Source organism: Carcharodon carcharias, chromosome 14 (genome assembly GCF_017639515.1).
Source record: "Carcharodon carcharias isolate sCarCar2 chromosome 14, sCarCar2.pri, whole genome shotgun sequence".
In the NCBI taxonomy this organism is placed as follows: domain Eukaryota; kingdom Metazoa; phylum Chordata; class Chondrichthyes; order Lamniformes; family Lamnidae; genus Carcharodon; species Carcharodon carcharias.
Window position 1 is genome coordinate 11,801,803 of NC_054480.1, and position 21,017 is coordinate 11,822,819.

General features: G+C 41.7%; 1 protein-coding gene across 3 annotated transcripts in view; it reads right to left on the minus strand.

Moving 5' to 3' along the window:
• Positions 1–5,009: 5,009 nt before the first annotated feature.
• oser1 (oxidative stress responsive serine-rich 1) overlaps positions 5,010–21,017 on the minus strand; it is a 46,715-nt gene continuing 30,707 nt past the window's right edge. For 2 of the 3 annotated variants that reach the window (XM_041204719.1, XM_041204720.1), the window contains exons 2-4: positions 19,634–19,742; positions 11,554–11,673; positions 5,010–9,694 (exon numbers count right to left, since the gene is read on the minus strand). In XM_041204719.1, the coding sequence (XP_041060653.1) occupies positions 8,977–9,694; positions 11,554–11,673; positions 19,634–19,713 (918 nt within the window). In that variant the 5' untranslated portion in view covers positions 19,714–19,742 and the 3' untranslated portion in view covers positions 5,010–8,976. Of the gene's footprint in view, positions 9,695–11,553; positions 11,674–19,633; positions 19,743–20,218; positions 20,307–21,017 lie in introns of those variants that run through there. The other variant, XM_041204718.1, reaches the window with a different exon arrangement.

The following is a 21,017-nucleotide window of genomic DNA, read 5'->3' on the forward strand; positions in this document are numbered from 1 at the left end:
CCTGGATCCTGGAAATAAGGTGGGCCAAGAGGATCAAATGTCAGTAGAACATTTAGGGAACAGTGATCATTGTATCATAAGGTTTAGGTTGGCTATGGAAAAGGACAAGAACAATGCAGAGTAAGAATAATTAACTGGGAGAAAGTCAACTTCAATGGGTTAAGAACAGATCTGGGCTGAATAAATTAGAATCAAAGGTTGGCAGGAAAAGTGGTAGCTGAACAATAGGCTACCTTCAAAGAGGAGATAGGGCACAGTCAAGGCATATTCTCTCAAAGCAGAAAGGTAGGGCAAACGAATCTAGAACTCCCTAGTTGAGGTAGAGATGAAGAAGAAAAATGTCAAGTGGATAATACAACCAAGAACCAGGCTGAATATATATAGAAGGTTCGGAGAGGACGTGAAAAGGCAAATAAGAGAAGCAAAAAACATGAAAAGAAACTGGCAGCTAACATAAAAGGGAATCCCAAATTCTTCTATAGGCATATAAATAGCAAAAGGAGTAGTGCCAATTAGGGATCAAAAAGGAGATTTATGCATGGAGGCAGGGCAATAGCTAGAGGTTTTAAATGAATGCTTGAATCTGTTTTAACCATGCCATGGTGAAAAAGGAGGTAATTGATACACTAGAAGGATTTAAAATTGCTAAGGCAGAGGTATGATAAGTTGTCCATACTTAAAGCTGATAAAGCACCAGAACCGGATGAGCTGCATCCAAGCATGCTGGGGGAAGAGTGGAAATTGCAGAGGCACCAGCCATAATTTTCTAGTCTACCTTCAACTCATGGGTGGCACCAGCGGACTGGAGAATTGCAAACATTACACTCTTGTTCAAAAGAGTGTGTGAACATTCACAAGGGTGTAAAGATAACAACTACAGACAACTATTGTGATAACAACTACCAGCAACTACAGGCAAGTCAGTTTAACTTCAGAGGTGGAGAAACTTCTAGAAACAATGAATCAGGCCAAAATTAATAGTCACATGGACAAACGCAGATTAATTAAGGAAAGCCAGCACGGATTTGTTATGGGAAAAATCACTTAACTAACTTGGAGTTGTTTTTAAAGAGGTAATGGACAGGATTGATGCTGTTGATGTGATGGTGTACATGGACTGGACTTCCAAAAGGCGTTTGATAGTGCTGCACAACAGACTTGTGAGCAAAGTTAACTTGGAAGCATTGTGAACTGTGAGGAGAGCTGTGTAGAACCTCAACAGGTCATAGTTGGTGGAATGGGTGGACAAGTGGCAAACATTGCAGAGAAATTCATTTTGATAAAGAAGATGGAGACAATATAAAATAAGGGGTACAACTCTAGAGGGTGCAGGAGTATAGGGGCCTGGGGGTATATCTCCATAAGTCATTGAAGGTGACAGGACAGGTTGAACATGCAGTTCATAAAGCATACAGTATCCTAGGCTTTATTAATAGGGGTAGAGAGTACAAGAACAAGGTGGTTACGTTGAACTTGTACTGAACACCAGTTCGGCCTCAGCTAGAGTAGTGTGTCTAGTTCTGGGTACCCAGAACCACACTTTAGAAAAGATGCAAAGGCATTGGAGAAAGTGCAGAAAAGATTCATGAGAATGGCTGCAGGGATGAGGAACTTCAGGTATGAAGACAGATTGGAGAAGTTGGGAATGTTTTCCTTGGTGAAGAGAAGGCTGAGAGATTTGATAAAAATTTACATGAGGGGTCTGGACAGAGTAGATAGGGAAAAACTGTTCCCACCCATGAAAAGATTAAGTGTGAGAAGGCACAGTTTTAAAGTCATCGACAAAAGCAAAATTTACATGAGGAAAAACTTTTTCACGCAGCGAGTGGTTAAGGTCTGGAATGCACAGAGTGTGGTGGAAGCTGGTTCACTTGATGCATGCAAGAGAATTAGACTTATCTTAAAAGGGAGAATGTGCAGGGTTACAGGAAGAAGGCAGAAGAATGGCACCAGGTGAATTGCTCTTCTGAAGAGCCAGTGCAGGCACAATGGGCTGAATGGCCTCCTCCTGTACTCTAACAATTCTGTGAAGGTTGGTAGTTAGGGAGCTGTTTATGATGACGATAGATGCTGAAATTATAACAGATTTCAAGCAAGTGTTCATTTATCAAATAACATAGAACCCATCAGATGGAAACCTGCCTTTTCAACTCAAGGAGAGTTCCCATTTGACTTTCATATTCGATGACTAAACAAGTCACAAGGCCAGGCGCTTGAGAAAAAAATTATTTATATTCCTTGGCTTATTTTCACATTTAGACAGCTTTATGTAACCTTTTCCAGAGTGAGGAGTTTTGATTGTTCAAGTCTCTGGTGAAAGAATAACTAGAATATATTTAAAGTACTGCTGCAATAGACACTAATTTGAACATGAATGTTTGTGGGTTAGGACAGTTCTACTTAGTTCAGATCTGGTTTAAAAAATAAAGCATCCAGGAAGGTTGACCAACTCTAAAAACATCTCTATAAAATTGATTATATTGAATATATGGTACCAGAAACAAGACTATCCAGCCCAACCAGTCCAGACTAACAATCAACACGCTCAAAATTTAAAGCTAATTCACAATTGCTTTGATGCACTACTCCCCAAAAGTGTCAGTGATCAGGTGATTAACTTTGAAAAGACAGTTCTGGCCCAGATCTTCCGGTCTCCCGTTGCTGGAGAACAGACATACACCCCCCCCCAACCCAAAGATAGCATTAGGTCCCCATGGAGGTCCCAATGCACTGACTCCATGGGAATTGCTCTTGGAACTTCCAACGGGAAATTACCCCGTTTCCTGGGACTCTCTGAAAAAGTCTTCAACTCTGAGTTGTGGTCAGAGATTTCGGATAGTTCTGAGTAACTTACCTGAATTGTTACCCAGGAAACGTTAGATAGAGAAACGCCAATCTAATTCTTGAGGCACAACTAACACCCCTCAATCACTCACACTGATCCCCCCAACAACCTCACCAACCCAACCTCACCCCCACTCTCTTCCCCACCCCCTTCCAAAACCTGACCTCACCACTCTGCCCACCTCCCACCTGTGACCCTATCCCCTTATCCACTTACCTCACACTGCACCCCCTTTACCCCACCTACACATTCACCCAGACACACTATGTATTCACATTGAAAAACTGTTAAAAAGTCTTAGCTTTTCAGTGTTAGTGAACACTTACCAGAATGTGGTAGTTTTTGCTGTAAAAAGGGGATGTGCCTCGTCTCCCCCAACGATCCAGTGCTATGAGGAAGAAGTTGGATTGAAGGTAAGTTCCATATTTCTGAAGAAGTCAGGGTCGAAAGACCCAGCCACAAATGCAGAGCTCCAGCATGGCACAGAAAATTAAGAGTGGAGCTATGGTCTGACTGTGATTGCCTGTCCTCAGAAGAATCAGGCCATTAATATAAAACTTTGGGCACCAGGAATAGAGGGAATGAATTATGAGGATAGGTTGTATAGACTAGGCTTGCTTTCCCTAGGGCATAGATGATTAAGGGGTGAGTTAATTGAGGTGTTAGCTAGTTGAGGTGAGATGATACTTTCTATCTGCCCTATTTCCTTATGGCAAGAGTCCAGGGCAAGGTGGCATCACCTTAAAATTAGAACCAGGCTGGTGAGGGGTGATGTCAGGTTCTGATGGAAGGTCACAGGCCTGAAATTCTCTCTCTCTTCACAGATGCTGCCAGACCTGCTGAGTATTTCCAGCACTTTTAGTTTCTAGTTCAGATTTCCAACAACTGCAGTATTTTGCTTTTGTGTTGTGATATCAGGTAGCACTTCTTCACACAAGGGGTAGTGAAAATCTAATTCTTTTCGCCAAAAAAGCTGTTGAAGTTGGCAATCAATTGAAAATTTCAAAACCGAATGATGTGTTTGTTCGGAAAGTCAGGGATACGGAGCCAAAGCGGGTCAAATTAAATACAGATCCACTAACAACTTGTATTTATATAGCACCTTTAACATAGGAAAACATTCCAAGGCACTTCACAGGAGCTTAAGCAAAATTTGATACTGGCAAATCTCAGAGAAAGGCTGCCCACTTGGGTGAAATGCCAGAAGCCGAACGTCTCGCCTGTGGGATCAGTGCTCCATTGAGTGCACACCCACCAAATTAAAAATTAGCCAATGGTTGAGTGAAGCCACTTGTACAAAATTGTAGAAATTAAAATAACACTTTTATTATTTAAAAGCCCCATGAGCTTAACTCAGGATTCGTTGCATCATGTAGACATCCAATCTCATACATGGTTTCTTTGAGTGGTGTGCTCACCAATACAAAGACACAGGGACCCCATTCTGGATTTGCAGGTGGCTTTATTTTTGATGCATAAAATATTCACTATAAATGGGAACACAGTATTAGCACAAGATTCTGGAGAAATTCAAAACAGGGTTTTGACAGCCCTTGTAGAATTGTGACTGTCCAATTAACTGTGCAAAACTAAGAATCTAGACAATACAGCAATCCAAATATGATACTGGATTAAAACCCATCACTTTCAGAGTTCCTACTGTGAAATAGAGTTTAGAAAGATACAACACACATGCAGATATCATAGTTTTCGCATGTTAAGAGTTTCACCATTGCCTGCCTCAATATGTCTGTGCCTTTTTACCTCCCTAAAGCTAATAAAAATCAGGTGGAATGAAGATTCTTCCACTCAATTCCAGAATATCTACACCTTCCCACTACAACCATTTTGTAACTATATTCCCTCAATGCAGCACTGGTGTATGGTTGTGTGCTCAACTCCTGTGAAGATTTAGGACCCATAGCCCTCTAGAGGCAAGCTTATAGATAACTAATACAGCCTCGAGATCCTATCTGAAAGGTAATTAACAGGAGGATGACTTTCAGAGGTTAACAGCCTGTCTACGCAGAAGCATTTTTATACTGTAATGATCCTATGATGTTTCTGTCAATGAGAGACCATGATCGCTGGAATCTGTTCCAAGTACAGAATTGTATGTAGAAGTGATAGAGAGGGATTAAAATAAAACTCAAAATTCAAACACTGAACAATAAGCAGCAAATTTTATAATTCAGGTAATATTACACATTGTGTACAGTTCAGAGGATGTCACGCTGCAATCTATACAGTGAACATTTTACACATCAATCCTTAACAGCTCTGTCATGAGAATTGTTGCAATTTTTCTTAAATGGGAACTCGAAGTTTTACTGCACACTTGGAAAAGTGCAAACTCCAGAATCTAAATTTTCAAGTCCTAAGGCCCCATCTCACTTGGGATATGAATATACAAATCGTGCACAATGCAAACACTTTGCAAACAGCATCACCTAGGGTTGGAAATGATTAGCACTGCATCGCAGAACTGAAATCTATTTGCAGTGATGCAAATTTTCAAAACGCGCAAGAGAAAAGCAGTTCTCAAATTTCAATGGATCGCAGGCTTAGGTAGCACACATCATTAAACTGTTACATGAAGTTGTGATACATTTTTCAAAAAAGATGTATTAAAAAAAAAAGGCTGCACCCAACTCTGATCACTTTGCAACTGATGTGTTTAAAGCCCATTTGCACCCCACATCCCTGCCACTGCCCCTGTTAGAATGTTATCCTGAATTTAGTTTGTATCCTTATAGTAATTTTGGCACGTTGTTTAAACATAGTGTTCATCAAGTTAATGTCTTATTTTTATATAGCCAGCAGCTTCCAGGAGGGACAGGATGAAGCTGGGCATGTATGGGCACAGCAACCACCAACAGTGAACTTGTATAAAGTTACAAATATTATTAGTGATAACATGGTTTTCAATTTAGAATTCAAGAATGGCTACATTCTGGTTGACTGAACTGTCTTCAGAAGCAACCCTCACAAGCCATTTGGCTGCATCAAGCCACCCTGCTGCCTTTTCAGAGAAACTTAAGGGGTGGAAAATATATGCTAACTTAGCTACTGATACCCATACCCAGGGTGTTTAAAAAGTTAAAGCTGCATTACCATACAATTTTCCTCTACTGTAAGAAAAAAAGCTTCACCCCAATAGGTGGTCAAACCATAGCCAGCAGTGCGACAGGAATCTCAGCAGCTCTGGTCAGGGAAAAGCACATGATTTCAGTCAATCCAGCACTCCTGTTAAGAGCAAACAGAGGCCATTGGACAACGGAAGTGTGAAATTTATTCCAAAGCGTGATGTTAGTTTAGACCTTTGGAGGCATGAAGACTTCCATCCTTTCCCACAGCTAAATTCTGCTAGTCCTTTCAAAATGATGTGAATTAAATTTCTTTTAGTGCAAAAAAGACAGTGAACTATTTACAGATCCACTGAGTACTCAAGACTACTTCAGAATTTTTACTAAGCTTAACACTACTTCTGAGAGCTACCAGAGGAGGTGGCTTTAATACTCAATAGATCACATCAGAGCACATTATCCTTGCATCAATTCAGCTTTAAGCAGGAAATTGGAAACAATTAAATTCAACTGACTCAGCTCAAACTGCCAAGAGTCACAATCCTGAGCAAGTTGCAAACAGATTGACTGGACAAAATTCTTAAACTACGTTTTCCAAATTAGATCAATTCTCAGCATTGCACTTCCTTAAAATTTGAACTATGGCAAACTATTGAATAATCCCCATCACTTTTGCAATCCAGGAGTGCAAACGACTACGATTGAATTACACACACAAACATGCAAACTCTAGGAGTAGTAGAATCAACCACAGCATCTTCGTGGCAGCCCAGTTGAGATCATCTAACTCAGCAAACGAGGAATCAACCCGGGACATTCATTCCTTGGCTTGCATCACTCCGCCACTCAATAATTTAACCAGATTAGAAAACTTCAATATCAAGCTCTTCAAAAATTGGAGGGTACAGATAAGATCAGGTCAGGTAATTGCAAGTTACAGCATCTATCCAATGGTAACCAAATCCCAAATCAAAGCTCTATTGGCTGCCAAGGTATTAATACACTTAACATCCTCTGACATCAGGGGTAGCTGACACTAGCAAAGATCCATCTCAAAATAGATTAGCACCCCAATAAATTTATGTTTATTTATATATAGATATAAAAATAAAAGAGATCGATCATAGTAACACTGCAATATCATGAATGCAGATCATGAATATATAAACCTTTCAATTAGATTGCAATTCTGTCACTCAGGCCACAGTTTTGCACAGCCTCAATATTTATTTTGTAGAGAAATCACTGTTCTATATTTAATAGTTATACTGGGGAATTGGCATGCAGCTTAGTAAGTACCTCTCCAGTCAGGTATGTCAAAGCTGTAAGGGGGAGGGTGGGGAAAAGAGAGAGAAAGGAAGGGAGAGAAAGGAAGGGAGAGAAAGGGCAAAAAAAATCCTTTGACATTGCCCCCAACATTATACTTCAACTCACCGTAGAAGGGTTTAACCACTGAATTGAGTTGTAATATTTAACATCTTTTGACAACAGCCATTTTTCTGGTACTATTGGAGGCACCTGGTTAAACATGGAGTAAGAACTGTTGAAAGTCAGTTAGCTTCATTTCACATTGCATCCCTAATGGTGGCAGAGTGAGAACGAGACAGAGTGTCTTCATCGCAGGATGGGTTGGGTTTAAAGCCAAGTTTCAGATGGTAAAAAGCAGCATTTTAGCTCGCTGACACATGGCAGTTGCAAGCTATTCTGTGATTTGATTGGTGAGCTGTGGCAAAGTGAATACTTCTCTGAGTTCTACCTGGCTAAAGCCGGCTCCATAATAGAGATGTTCTAGAACTCTCAGAATTACAGGAATCAGCTCTAATATGTGAGACATTTCACTGATGCATAACTTAACCTTTGCCTATTTGTACCACTATTGCATATGCTAAGAAAAAATTCACAGCCCACCAGATGCTAAAATGATTTTTTTTAGCTATTATAATAGCTAAATCCATTACAAAATAGATAAGACAAAAAGTTCTCCTTTGAGTGGCTCCAGCTTATTTTATACAGAGCATTGAAATGCTAAGAGAGCAGGCAAACTTTTTTTTAAAACCGCTTAGCCTCAACATGTTTCAATAGGGTATGAGTGACCACCACCCCTCACCCATTCTCCCCAAAAAGACACCAAGAGGTGGCGTTGGGCTCAATGCAGTCTGCCATTTTTGGCAGCCTCTAGTCAAGCACAACTTTGTTGAAATTGCAATGTTTGGCCTAAATACCTTAAAAAGTCAAAGGAACATATGTGGCACGAGTGGCAGAAATACTTCAAGTTGCTGAAAAATATGCAGTCATGTGTTGTGTTTAGAAAGCTTCAAAGTTTAATCTATTGAAGAAACCCAACTTCTGTTAATAAATTAGAACAGGCCAATACTCAGCCCTTCCCTCCCTTCTCAATTAATAAAAAACACTGCTCAGAGAGGAGCGAAGGTTCCTAGGCTTGGGCGCCACTCAATCTGATACTTACAGGAAAATGTGTAATCAGAAATAGCTGTCATACAGGCAAAGTTCTCTTGGGATCACTAGATTTAAATTATACATCAATGTAGCTTTAAAATTCTAAACCGAGGGACATTAAGACATTTTTCTGTTAAGAGGAAAATGCTCACCCAGGTGACCGGCTGCAAGCTGTCAGGGAACCTCCCACTGCCCATTTCTTTTTTTTTGGTAAAACGAGTCGCCTGTCTGCTCTGAATGTCTTGCGTGAATTGCAAGAAAAATTTGCTATCAAGTCGCTTGCTGGCTTTATTATGTAAACAGTTAACTTCAGACATCTTAATCCTGTATCCTTTAAAAAAAACACATTAGTCCAACAGCTTCATGTTTTTACTTGTGACTTACACAAAACCTCCAAACTACATCAAGGGCCAACAAAAACAGTGGGAGTGGGAGGTGGGGGGAGGGCAGAATTTTTTTTTTTTTAAAAATCATCAAATCAAAATTAGGTCTTGCATAATTCCTTTAAGCCAGTATTCCTTGAAGCTCGTTTTCATTCCAGTCACATTAGTTTGAAAATAATCGGCCATTGAGGATCAGATCCTTCTCTTAAGTGTACATCATTTCCGCCATGTGAGACATTTTCTTTGGGATGTACAGGTAATATTCCATATATCCCGAAAGGTCTTCGATTGTGATGTCTTCAACAAATGTCCTGGCCTCCTCGGAGCAGGAACGCGGGGAACCAGAGACCCCGGAGCCCATCTGAGTTCTTCTGCGAGGCGACGTGTGCCTGTTGGCCTCGGCTGTGCCTCTTTCGCACTCCGATATGACGCTGCGGAGCCCAGTGAAGGAGTACACCTCGACGTCTTGCCATCGCTTGCAGCAGCACTCCTTCTCCTTTTGTGAGCAGCAGCATGGGTCGGTCTGGTGAAGTTTCGACAGGGACTGGAAATCTGAGGTGGGTTTGGACACCTGGCTTGACTCCAGGGCTGCTGCCACTGCCAGGTTTGGAGACTCAAGTGGGGAGCTGCTGCGAGATTCAGTGCTGCTCCCACCGGCAGACTCTTCAGATGATTCCAGTGAGAAGACGGTGGGAACTTTAGCACCGAACACAGCTTCCGGCTGTCCAGCTTTGCAGCTCTCTTTGGGAGGTTGGACGGCAAGGGCCTGGTAAGCCTCTGTTTGTTTGCTATGTTTCGCCTGACAGCTGGCTGCCGGAACTGCAGAGCTACAATAGGTGAATTTAGGAGGATGAAGAATTGGCGATTTAGAGCGTCGTCTTCGCTGTGTTCTGATAGCACCCCGTGCTGGTTTCCTGGTAGAACTGCATAATTTGAATTTTTCCAGGTGTAGGTAAGAAAAGAGAAAAAGAAAAAAGTTATTTTACAACAGCTGGCTTAACTTGGTTAGTAGGTGAAAACTCCAAAGTCCTAAAATCTCTAACCTGCCCTTATTGGGTTAAGAGACATTAAAAACACAATAGCATAGTGGCAAGCCTGCACACGACAGCTTCATAGGAAGACAAACATTTCACCCATTTGATGCTATCACTCCATTGATACTTTTAACGTATTCTTGAACAGGTAGATGGTACATCAATGAACTGTCTCATCTGAAGGATGGCATCTCAGACAATACAGTGGAAGTCAGCCACCATTATGCGCTCAAGCTCTGAGCTGGGGACTGAACCTATAAAAACGTTCATTGGCCACAGGACAAAAGTCCTATCAATTAAGGCAAGCTGACATTGGCAAGGGTAGTGCTGGTCATTGCTGCTCTGCAATGGTCCCGAGGGTGGTATACATCTTTGAATGCGGTTCTGTTTTCTTGCCCTTGCAGGCAGGCATGTGCTCAGCAGTTTGATCAGACATCTCACTGCAAGAGAGAAGTCTGCCAGTTCTCCATTTCATTGATCTAGTCCAAACGAGAGAAAGGCAGACCACCAATATCCAAAGATTAGCCAAGTGGTTGCACATTTATATTTTTCTTCAAGGAAGTGGAGAAGAACAGATGTGTGTGGGGGGGGGGGAGGAACGGAAAAGGGGGGGGGGGGGGGGGGGGGGATGACGACTTGCATTTAAATAACACCTTTCATGTCACAGGTTACTTCAGAAGTACTTCATTGGCTGTGAAGCAATGTAGAGAAATGCAACAGCTATTTTGTGCAAAGCAAGATCCCACAAAATGATGCAACTAATAGTGATGTTAGTTATGGGATATTTGCTTAAACCAGCTCCAAGCAACAATGAGCAGTAGGCGAACCACTCACACGATTTAAGTTTTGAATGCTATTTAAAGGAATTTTCAGTATAGAAGCTAAAAGAAAAGATGGAAGGTTCCTCTCAAATTGGGTATAAAATAGCTTCCTGTGTGGGTTAGGTATATAAGGAAAGTCCTTTCTAGCCCAATTAAAAATCCAATCCAACAAAGAAGTTGATTCTATCCAGTAGTCTCTACTATGAACTGTTTCCTGCAGGTGCTCCTGTGAAGGGTAGGACTTATCACAGGAAGAGACAGCAGCACCACAGTGAGTGGAGAGGGTTACTCAAGTTTGCTTGTTCTCTGCCTGTGGCATAAAAGAGCTGAATGTCGAGGACATACATGCAGATCAGTGCAAATATTCACTTCATTGATTGCTTGGTCACTATTGCCAAAGGTTCAATGAGAATGTACAACCGCATAAAAAGATACAAGGGCCTTTAGAGCTTTGTAATGTCTTAGGTTGCTTCACGGTGGGGGAAGTCATCAGAAGCACCGATGGATGCTTTCAGGCAGCTTTAGAAGCTGGCAAGATATGAGGAATCTCCTCTACCTTGCTATCTGGCCTGGTGCTGCTTATGGTTCTCACTTTCCCTTTTTATGTGGTCTTTATTTGCTGCTCTGAAGATCTCTGCATGGTTTGCTCAACACGGGGATACTAGGAAAACTGGATTTGGTTAGAATACAAAATAAAGAGGGCTCTATTCTAAATAATCTTAATACAATTATTGGTTCTGCAGTTTTCTCCCTAAGACACTAGACACCTTTGAGTTGGTCATAGGGATTTCAGCTAAACTGGAAAATATTTGGAACATTATAGAACCACAGACTACAATTGGCTTAGTGGACAAGTTTTCAAAAACCTCAGGCAGAATTGTGGAAGCACTGATTAAATAGATAGACTGTAAAGTATCAGCTGCTTACCCGTGCCAGCTTTCTTTGGAAGCACACGTTGTCCTAGATTTAGCTCCATCGGGACTGCCTCGCACAGACGTCCTTGAAGTTGTTGTTTCGGTATTTATGCGGACTGATGCAGGCGCAGCACTGTGAGCAGAAACACATACAAAGGCAACGTTAAGATTCTAGCATGCTCCAAATACTCTCTCTTTTCTTGTGCCCAACAGAAACTTCCAAAGGCAAGCCCTGTTCACTAAACACTGAAACTAGTCTGGGATCGTGAACTATTAACCTTTTCACTGCTACTGAAAATGATACCTCTACGCGAAGAGGATACTCTGCCAGATTGAGACGTAGACAGTGTGTGCAGTTGGGAATTTGGTTCAGCTGGGAATTCAGTGCACGGGGGCAGAAAGTTGCTCCTTTTTCTACTTTTTTTCCCTAGTCTCCAGGAGTTGGTGAGTTTTCTTCATTGTCTCCAAGCTAGGTGGGTGCATCTTTCTATTACTATGTGTGTGTAAATTATTAAGTAATTGACTAACTAAATAAATAAGGTTGGACAGAAAAGACAGAGCTGGTGGTACACTGTGACTGCAACATGTGAGAATTTGTGGAACGCCCTGCAATCCTGGGGCAACCATAACTGCAGTAAGTGTCTGCAGCTTAGGCAACTTCGGTTCAGAGTTGCTGCGCTGGAGTCTGAGTTGCAGACATTGAGGGGCATCAGGGTGGGGTGGGGGAGAGTTACCTGGACACTTTGTTCCAGGAGGCAGTCACAAGCCTTAGGTTAGGCAGAACCTTAGAATTGGTCAATGGTCAGGGAAAGGTGGGTGCGACTGCCAGTCAGGTAGGTATGGGAAATCAGCATGTAGTGATGGGCTATTCTTAGCCCCTGACTTTATGCAACAAGTATGTGTGCTTGCTTAAAAAAAACTGCAGATGCTGGAAATCCAAAACAAAAACAGAATTACCTGGAAAAACTCAGCAGGTCTTGCAGCATCAGCGGAGAAGAAAAGAGTTGACGTTTCGAGTCTTCATGACCCTTCCACAGAACCGGAAGGGTCATGAGGACTCGAAACGTCAACTCTTTTCTTCTCCACCGATGCTGCCAGACCTGCTGAGTTTTTCCAGGTAATTCTGTTTTTGTTGTGTGCTTGCTACCTGTGTGGATGAGAAGGGCCTCTAGGTGGGTGAGTGGGCTGGCCATGGCATTTTGGTGAAGGGTGTCATTCAAGTGAAGGTGGGGGGTGGGGTGGTGAGTGAAGAGGAATGTTTCAGTGACAGAAACAGCATAGTTGGCAGGATAGTTGTGTTACTAGGAGCTCAAAGATTGTGTTGCCTGCCCGGTGCCAGGGTTAAGGATATCTCCTTGTGGCTAGAGAGGAACTTGGAGTAGGAAGGGAAGGGTCCAATTGTCTTGGCCCACGTGGGAACCAGTGACATAGGTAGAACCAGGAATTCTGTTCTGCTAAGAGAACTGAAGGATAATCGGGACCAAATTAAAATGCAGAACATCAAAGGTAGATTGTTATCTGAGCCATGTGCCAATTGGTATAGGGTCAAGCAGATTAGAGAATTAAATTCATGACTCAGAGTGGTGTGGGGAGAAGGGGTTTCAATTATGGGGCACTGGCATCAGTACTCAGTGAAGAGTGAGCTAATCCGAGCATATTAAGAGTAAGAAAGTAGCTAAAGTAAACATTGGTTCCTTAGAAGCAGACACATGAGAAATCATGGGGAATGAGGAAATTGCAGAGGCATTGAACACATATTTTGTGCCTGTCTTCACAGTAGAAGACAAGTTTCATACCAGAAAAAGACGGCATCCTATGGGCTAAAGAGTGAGGAAATTAATATCAACCGAGAAAAAGTATAGGAAAAACCTGAGGGGCAAAAATCCGATGGCTTATGCCCTAGGATCCTAAAAAAGACAGTGCATTTGCTGGCTACGATTTTCTAAAATTCCTTAGATTCAGGAATGGCCCCACTAGTTCGGAAGTTGGCAAATATTACATCACTTTTCAAGAAAGGAGGGAGAGAGAAAACAGTGAGCTTACAGGCCAGTTAGCACAACATTGGTCATTGGGAAAATATGGAAGTCTTCACAACGCACTTAGAAAAGCACAGTATGAGTAGAACTAGTCAACATGATCTCACTAAAAGGAAATCCTGTTTGACGAATTTATTAGAGTTTTTTAAAGGATGTAACTAGTAGGGTAGATGAAGGTGAACCAGTAGATGCAGTATACCTGGATTTCCGAATTTCAATAAGATGCCACACAAAAGGTTAATAGGCAAGCTAAGAGCTCATGGAGTTGGAGGCAATATTTTAGCATGGATATACCATAAGACATGGGAGAAGTAGGCCATTCGGCCCATTGAGTCTGCTCCGCCATTCAATGAGATCACAGCTGATCTAATAATCCTCAACTCCACTTTCCTGTCTTTTCCCCATAACCCTTGATTCCCTTACGGATTAAAAATCTGTCTATCTCAGCCTTGAATATACTTAACGACCCAGCCTCTACAGCCCTCTGCGGTAAAGAATTCCACAGATTAACTCCCCTCTGAGAGAAGAAATTCCTCCCCATCTCTGTCTTAAATGGGTGACCCCTTACTCTGAGATTATGCCCTCTGGTCCTAGACTCTCCCACAAGAGGAAGCAACCTCTCAGCATCTACCCTGACATAAGAAATAGGAACAGGAGTAGACCATTCAGCCCCTTGAGCCTGCTCCGCCATTCAATAAGATCATGACTGATGATCTTACGTTTCGATTTCCACATTCCCACCTAACCTCTATAACCTTTGATCCCTTTGTCTAACAAGAATCTATCTACCTCAGTCTTAAAAATATTCAATGACCTCACCTCCACCACCTTCTGAGGCAGAAAGTTCCAAAGTCACACAAGCCCCAAAGAAAAAAAAATTCTCATCTCTGTCCTAAAAGGATGACCCCTAATTTTAAAACAGTGCCCCCTAGTTCTGGGCTCACCCACAAGAAGAAACATCCTTTCGGCGTCCACCTTGTCAATGCCGTTCAGGATCTTACATACTTCAATCAAATCACCCCTCACTCTTCTAAACTCCAGTGGAAACAAGCCCAGTCTGTCCAACCTTTCCTCTTAAGACAACTCACTCATTCCAGATATCAATCTAGGAAACCTCCTTTGAACAGCCTCCAATGTATTTACATCCTTCCTTAAATGAGACCAAAACCCCACACAGTATTCGAGGTGTGGTCTCACCAATGTCCTGTATAACTGAAGCGGAACATCCTTACTTTTTTGTTATAGCATTCCATTGACCTTCTTGATTACTTGCTGTACCTCTGAATGCTAACTTTTTGTGATTCATGTACCAGAACACCTAGACCCCTCTGCACTTCAGAATTATGCAGCCGTTCCCCATTTAAGTAATACTCTTTTTTGTTCTTCCTGCCAAAGTGAAAAACTTCACATTTTCCCACGTTAAACTCCATTTGCCAGATCTTTGCCCACTCACTCAACCTATCTATATCCATCTGCAACCTCATGTCCTCGTCACAACATTCTTTCCTACCTATCTTTGTCATCTGCAAATTTAGCTACCATGTCTTCACACCCCTCAAAGTCATTGATCTAAATGTTAAAAGTTGAAGCCCCAGTACAAACTCTGTGGAGCTCCACTCGTCACATCCTGCCAACCAGTCAAGCCCCTAAGAATCTTACATGTTTCAATAAGGTTGCCTTTCATTTTCTACACTCCAGTGAGTACAGGCCCAACCTACTCAACCTCTCCTCATAAGAAAATCCCTCCATACCTGGGATCAACCTAGTGAATCTTCTCTGGACTGCCTCCAATACTAGTATATCTTTCCTCAGATAAGGGGACCAAAATTATTCTCAGTATTCTAGGCGTGGTCTAGCTGATGTCTTGTTTGTTTCAGCAAGAGTTCCCTATTTTAGTACTCCATTCCCTTTGAAATAAAGGCCAACAATCCATCTGCCTTTCCGATTACCTGCTGAACTTGTAGGTTAGTTTTTTTGGGATTCGTGCACGAGAGCTCCCAAATCCTTGTGCTGTAGCTTTCTGCAGTCTTTCTCCATGTAAATAATAATCAGCTTCTCTATTCTTGTCAAAATGATTACCACACATTTTCCCACATTATATTCCATCTGCCAACTTTTTGCCCACTCAATGAACCTGTCTCTATCCCTCTGCAGACTCTTTGCCTTCCCACCTATTTTTGTGTCATTCGCAAACATGGGAATAGTACATTCAATTTCCTCATTTAAGTCATTAATATATACTGTAAATAATTGTGGCCCCAGCACTGATCCCTGTGACACTCCACTAGTTACCAATTGCCATCCTAAAAATGCCCCCTTATCCCAACTCTGTCTTCTATTAGTTAGCCAATCCGCTATCCATGCTAATATACTACCCCCAATATCATGGGCTCTTATCTAATTAAGTAGCCTTATTGAACACTTTTTAGAAATCCAAATATATCACATCAACTGGTTCCTTTATCTATCCTGCTTGTTGCCTCTCAAAGAATTCTAATAAATTTGTCAGGCATGACTTCCCCTTCATGAAGCCATGCTGACTGTGCTTGATTATATTATGGTTTTCTAAATGCTCTATTACATCCTTTATGAAAGACTCCAACATTTTCCCAATGACGGATGTTAAGCTAACTGGCCTATGGTTATATGTTTTTTGTCTCCCACCCTTTTTGAATAACGGTGTTACAGTGGCAGTTTTCCAATATTCAGGGACTTTTCCAGAATCTAAGGATTCTTGGAATATTATTACCAGTGCACCCACTATTTGTGTAGCTACTTCCTTTCATATCCTAGGATGCAACCCTTCAGGTCCAGGGGACTTACTGGCCTTTAGCCCCATTAGTTTCCCTAGTGCTTTTTCTCTAGGTGATAGTTATTGTACTATTTCCTCCCCCCTTTTGCCCCTTGATTATTTAGTATGTTCGGAACGCTATTACTATCTTTTACCGTGAAGACGGATGCAAAGTATTTATTCAACTCCTCTGCCATTTCCTAGTTCTCCATTATTATTTCCCAGACTCATTCTCTAAGCGGCTTATGTCCACTTTGGCTTCTCTCTTCCTTTTAATACATTTAAAGAAACCCCGTCAGTTTTTATATTACTTGCTAGTTTACCCTCAAAGTTTATTTTCTCCCTCTAATTCTTTTTGGTCATATTTTGTGTGTTTTTTAAAACTTTCCCAATCCTCTGGCTTACCATCAATCTTTTCCACATTGTATGTTTTTTCTTTCAATTTGATACTGTCCTTAACTTCCTTGGTTAACCATGGTTGGTTTCCCCAGATAGAGGGATAGGAAGCAGAGAGTCGGCATAAATGGGGCTTTTTCAAGTTGACAGGCAGTGAATAGTGCAGTGCCGCAAAGATCAATGCTGGGGCCTCAGCTAATTACAATCTATATTAATGACTTAGATAAAGAGAGAGAGAGAGAGAATAATGCATTAAAGTGTGCAGATGATATAGGTTAAATGAGTGGCAATAAGATGAAAGATGGAGTATATTGTAGGTAAGTGTGAAGTTATTCAGTTTGGTCGTTAGAAAAGCAGAATATTTTTTAAAAGGTGTGAAACTTTTAAGTGCTGTTCAAAGAGACTCGTGTGTACTGCACAAGTAACGCAGAAAGTTAGCACGCAGGTGCAGCAAGAAATTAGGAAGGCAAATGGCAAGTTGGCCTCTAATGCAAGGAGATTGAAGTACAAGAATAAAGACCTTATTGCAACTGTACAAAGTGTTGGTGAGACTGCACCTGGAGTACTGTGTACAATCTTGGTCTCCATATTTGAGAAAGGATATACTTGCATTGGAGGCACTGCAACAAAATTTCATTAGACTGGTCCCTGAGATGAGGGAGTTGTCCTATGATGACAGGCTAAGTAAACTGAGCTTATATTCTCTGGAGTTTAGAAGAATGAGAGGTGATGTCATTGAAAGCTACAAAATTCTGAAGGAGCTTGATAGGGTAAATGCCATGAGATTGTTTCTGTTGGCTAGGAAGCCTAAGGAATGGGGCCTGTCTCAGGAAAAGGGCTAATCATTTGGGAAAGAAATTAGGAGAAATTACTTCATTTGGGAAGTTGTGAATCTTTGGAATTCTCTACCCCAGAGGGTTGTGTATGCTCCATCATCGAATACATTTAAGGCTGGGATAGACAGATTTTTGGTATCTCAGGAAATTAAGGAACATGGGGAGCGGGTGGGAAAATGGAGTTGAAGCCCAAGATCAGCCATAGTCATAATGAAAGGCAGAGCAGGTTTGACGGGCTATACGATCTACTCCTGCTCCTATTTCTTATGTTCTTGTGTGTTTTATACATACTACTGGTCAGGGACATGAAGAGAGACAAGATGGACAGACCTTACAGGGTAAACAATGTGAGGTACAGGGAGCACACCAACATGCACTAACCCAGAGAGGCAAGTCATAAAATATACCCTAATGTTTCAAGGTTGCATCTAGAAATGAAGTTAAAATAAAAAAGCAAACACCTTCTAAAGGGCAATTAGGGATGGGCAATAAATGCTGGCCTATCCAGCAATGCCCAGATCCCATGAATGAAAAGAAAAGCTGATTTCATCACTACAACAATTAATCTCCAATCCTCTTTCTGCATAAAGAAGTGTAGACCTCTTAAGTGCACTTGGCTTGTATCAAACAGCTGCAATTAAATCGTTTTTCACAAAGTTAATGACAAAAAGATCATTGCAACAGGCCACAGTAATACTTCTCCTGAAGTTTGCACCAAGGCAGGGTAAGATCAAAAAGGCAGTCTTCATATCATGTCAAGTGCAAACAGGTTGAGAGAGAGAGAGAGAGAGAGAGAGAGAGACGTGCACAGAGAGAATATGCTACCCTTGTTTAGGATTAAGGTTGCCCCTGTCTCAGGGCTTAAGCCCTAGAACTCAAAGGCTACGAGCTGTCAAGCAGATTAAAGCAGATTCCAGTGATTGTGCTGGGCCTGGGTCCATCTGTCTTCCGATCTGTGACACATTGGCCGGGCTTCGTAATTGTCGATGGAAGGCACTGCAGAGTTCTCAAAAGCTCATTTCTCTCATCAAACTGTTGCCCAAAACATGAAGGGCAGTGAGTAAAGCACCCACTTTAGGTGCAATGATTGGTCCAGAGTTTTTTTCCATAAGGGAGTAAAGATGCCGCCATTTGCTCAGGTAGCACTGGGTGACGTTACATCCTCTCGGAGCTTGGCACGGATGCTGATATCCGATTCTGCTTCATCTAGGATCCTCTGGAAGTGCCCTCAGTGCCTCCATACAAGTGTGATCATCCAGCCTCCTATTTAGACAATGACTCTAGTGATCAGAGTCTACAGGCTCAGGAACCAAGGATGGTCTTCTACGTACACTGCTCGCTAGTGAGATCCCTCCTGCCCATCTTGTGGAGATAATAAATGATGGAGCTCTACAGATGTATGGACCAGAAGGAAGAGTCAGAAAGTGGTAGCTCACCTTCGCTGCTCTGCTATGGCTATTAAATCTTTATCTTCTACCCCAGGCTTCTTTAAAAGTGCAAAGGGGTGGTCAGGAAGGTAGCATTAGCTAATATATCCACTGCCCTCAAGTAGGTCTCCAACTCTCCACCCGAAAACAGTTCTTCAGGATTGTACCTTCAAGTCAGAATCCATAACATTAGCTGATCTTCTTTGCTGCGAACTTGGTTGCTCAATTTGACTTCTACCTCCAATGCTGCACTCAAGCAGGTCTTATATCCCACTACTGCATCAATCCTCAGCCTTTCCTCCAGTGACCTGATGGGCCCATTTTCAGGACTCAAGTAGTGGTCAAACTCCCCTCTAACATATATGAAGTGCTACACACCATCTGGTTTATATTGGGAAGATGCAGGCAGTAAAGGAATCTTGGAGGTCAGGGAGATGGCATTCGCTCCTACAGCTACCGCCCTCCATAGGGTTTCTGACTCTCCACCCAAAATAGTTCATCGCTTCAGTGTTGCATCTTTATTAGGTGGTCATCCGGTTCAGAATCCCTGACATTAACAGACAATGAGATTAACAGGTGATATTCATGCACTGCCATTTGTACTTACCGTTCAGAGTCCACTTTAAGTTTTTTGAATGCCATCTGCAGGCTCTCATCGTCCTCACCACCTTTGCTCTCTGATTCCATGTTGGGGCAAACAGCTTGGGAGATGCAATCTGGAACAGAGAATACAAGCACGCTTTCAATTTTGGACCAATTCAAGGTAGGCTCGAAAAATGTGTTTTGCATTTTCAAAAGGACTTCCAAAAATCAATGGGAAAAAATGTTATACAGATTCCAACTGCCAATCTGTTAATCCCCCACCTAATTAAATTCAAAACACTGAAATTAAATTAAGTTAGCCAAAGTTGAACTTGGCAAAATAATTCTCTTTCCTGCCAAACACATGGAGAGTATAGATGGAGAAACTGATCTCAACCTTTTCCTGGGATTTAAGATTTATTAATTACTGATTTTCAGGCCTGATCTGTGTGACTGCCATTCAAATATTGTGCGGTGTCCTTTTTAGCTGCTTGAATTTTTCCCAGGACATCAAAAGAACATTTATATAGAACCAAATCTTTTTTGGATTTTTAAAAAGTGCCTAGGTAACTAGGAGCACAGAGCTTTTAAGGTGTAAAATGCAACTCACCCATCATTCCTGTAGTTGCTGACCTGATTTCCAATTCCTCAAAATTAAAGTTCAAATCCCTGTAGATCCTCATCCCTCCCCATCTCTAACCTCCTCTGAGAACACAATTTTTGGCCGGCTGCTGGTGATCATATCTTCAAATTTTTAGGTCCTAATTTCTGGAATTCACTTCCTAATTCTCTCTTTTAAGAAACCTCTTTTGAGCGAGCTTTTAGCCTTTGCTGCTAATATCTCTCAATTTGGCTTGGTCACGGTTCTATGAACTGCCCTGAAATGTTTTTCTATGCTAAAGATGCCCAACTTTAGTAGCACACCACAGCCTCACAATCCTACTGTGTGATGGTTTCTTTTGTTCTCCATCCTACATCTTTTACATGCAATTGTATAATGATGACCTCTTGTTCTACACACAATTGTTGGAAGCAGGTTTTTTTTCTACCTACTCTGATAGCACACAATTTCATACAGCTCTATCCTGTTGCTCCATTCTAATGAACACAGACATTTAAGTCTTTCTAGATGTGCATTTTATGAATTCTAGCAGCATCCTAGTGAATCCACACTGAAACTTTTCCATTACGTCAAAAAGGGTCAATAACCAGAGAGGTCGATTTAAGGTGACTGGGAAAAATAGCCAGAAGCGAGAGGAGGAGAAGTTTTTTTTTACAAGAAAAACACAGCAAATGGATTTGGAATGCACTAACTGCGTGATAAAGGATTCACCAGTAGCTTATACAGCACCCTTCAAAGAGGAAATCGGATAAATAGCTGAGGGAAAAATATTGCAGGTAAATGTGGA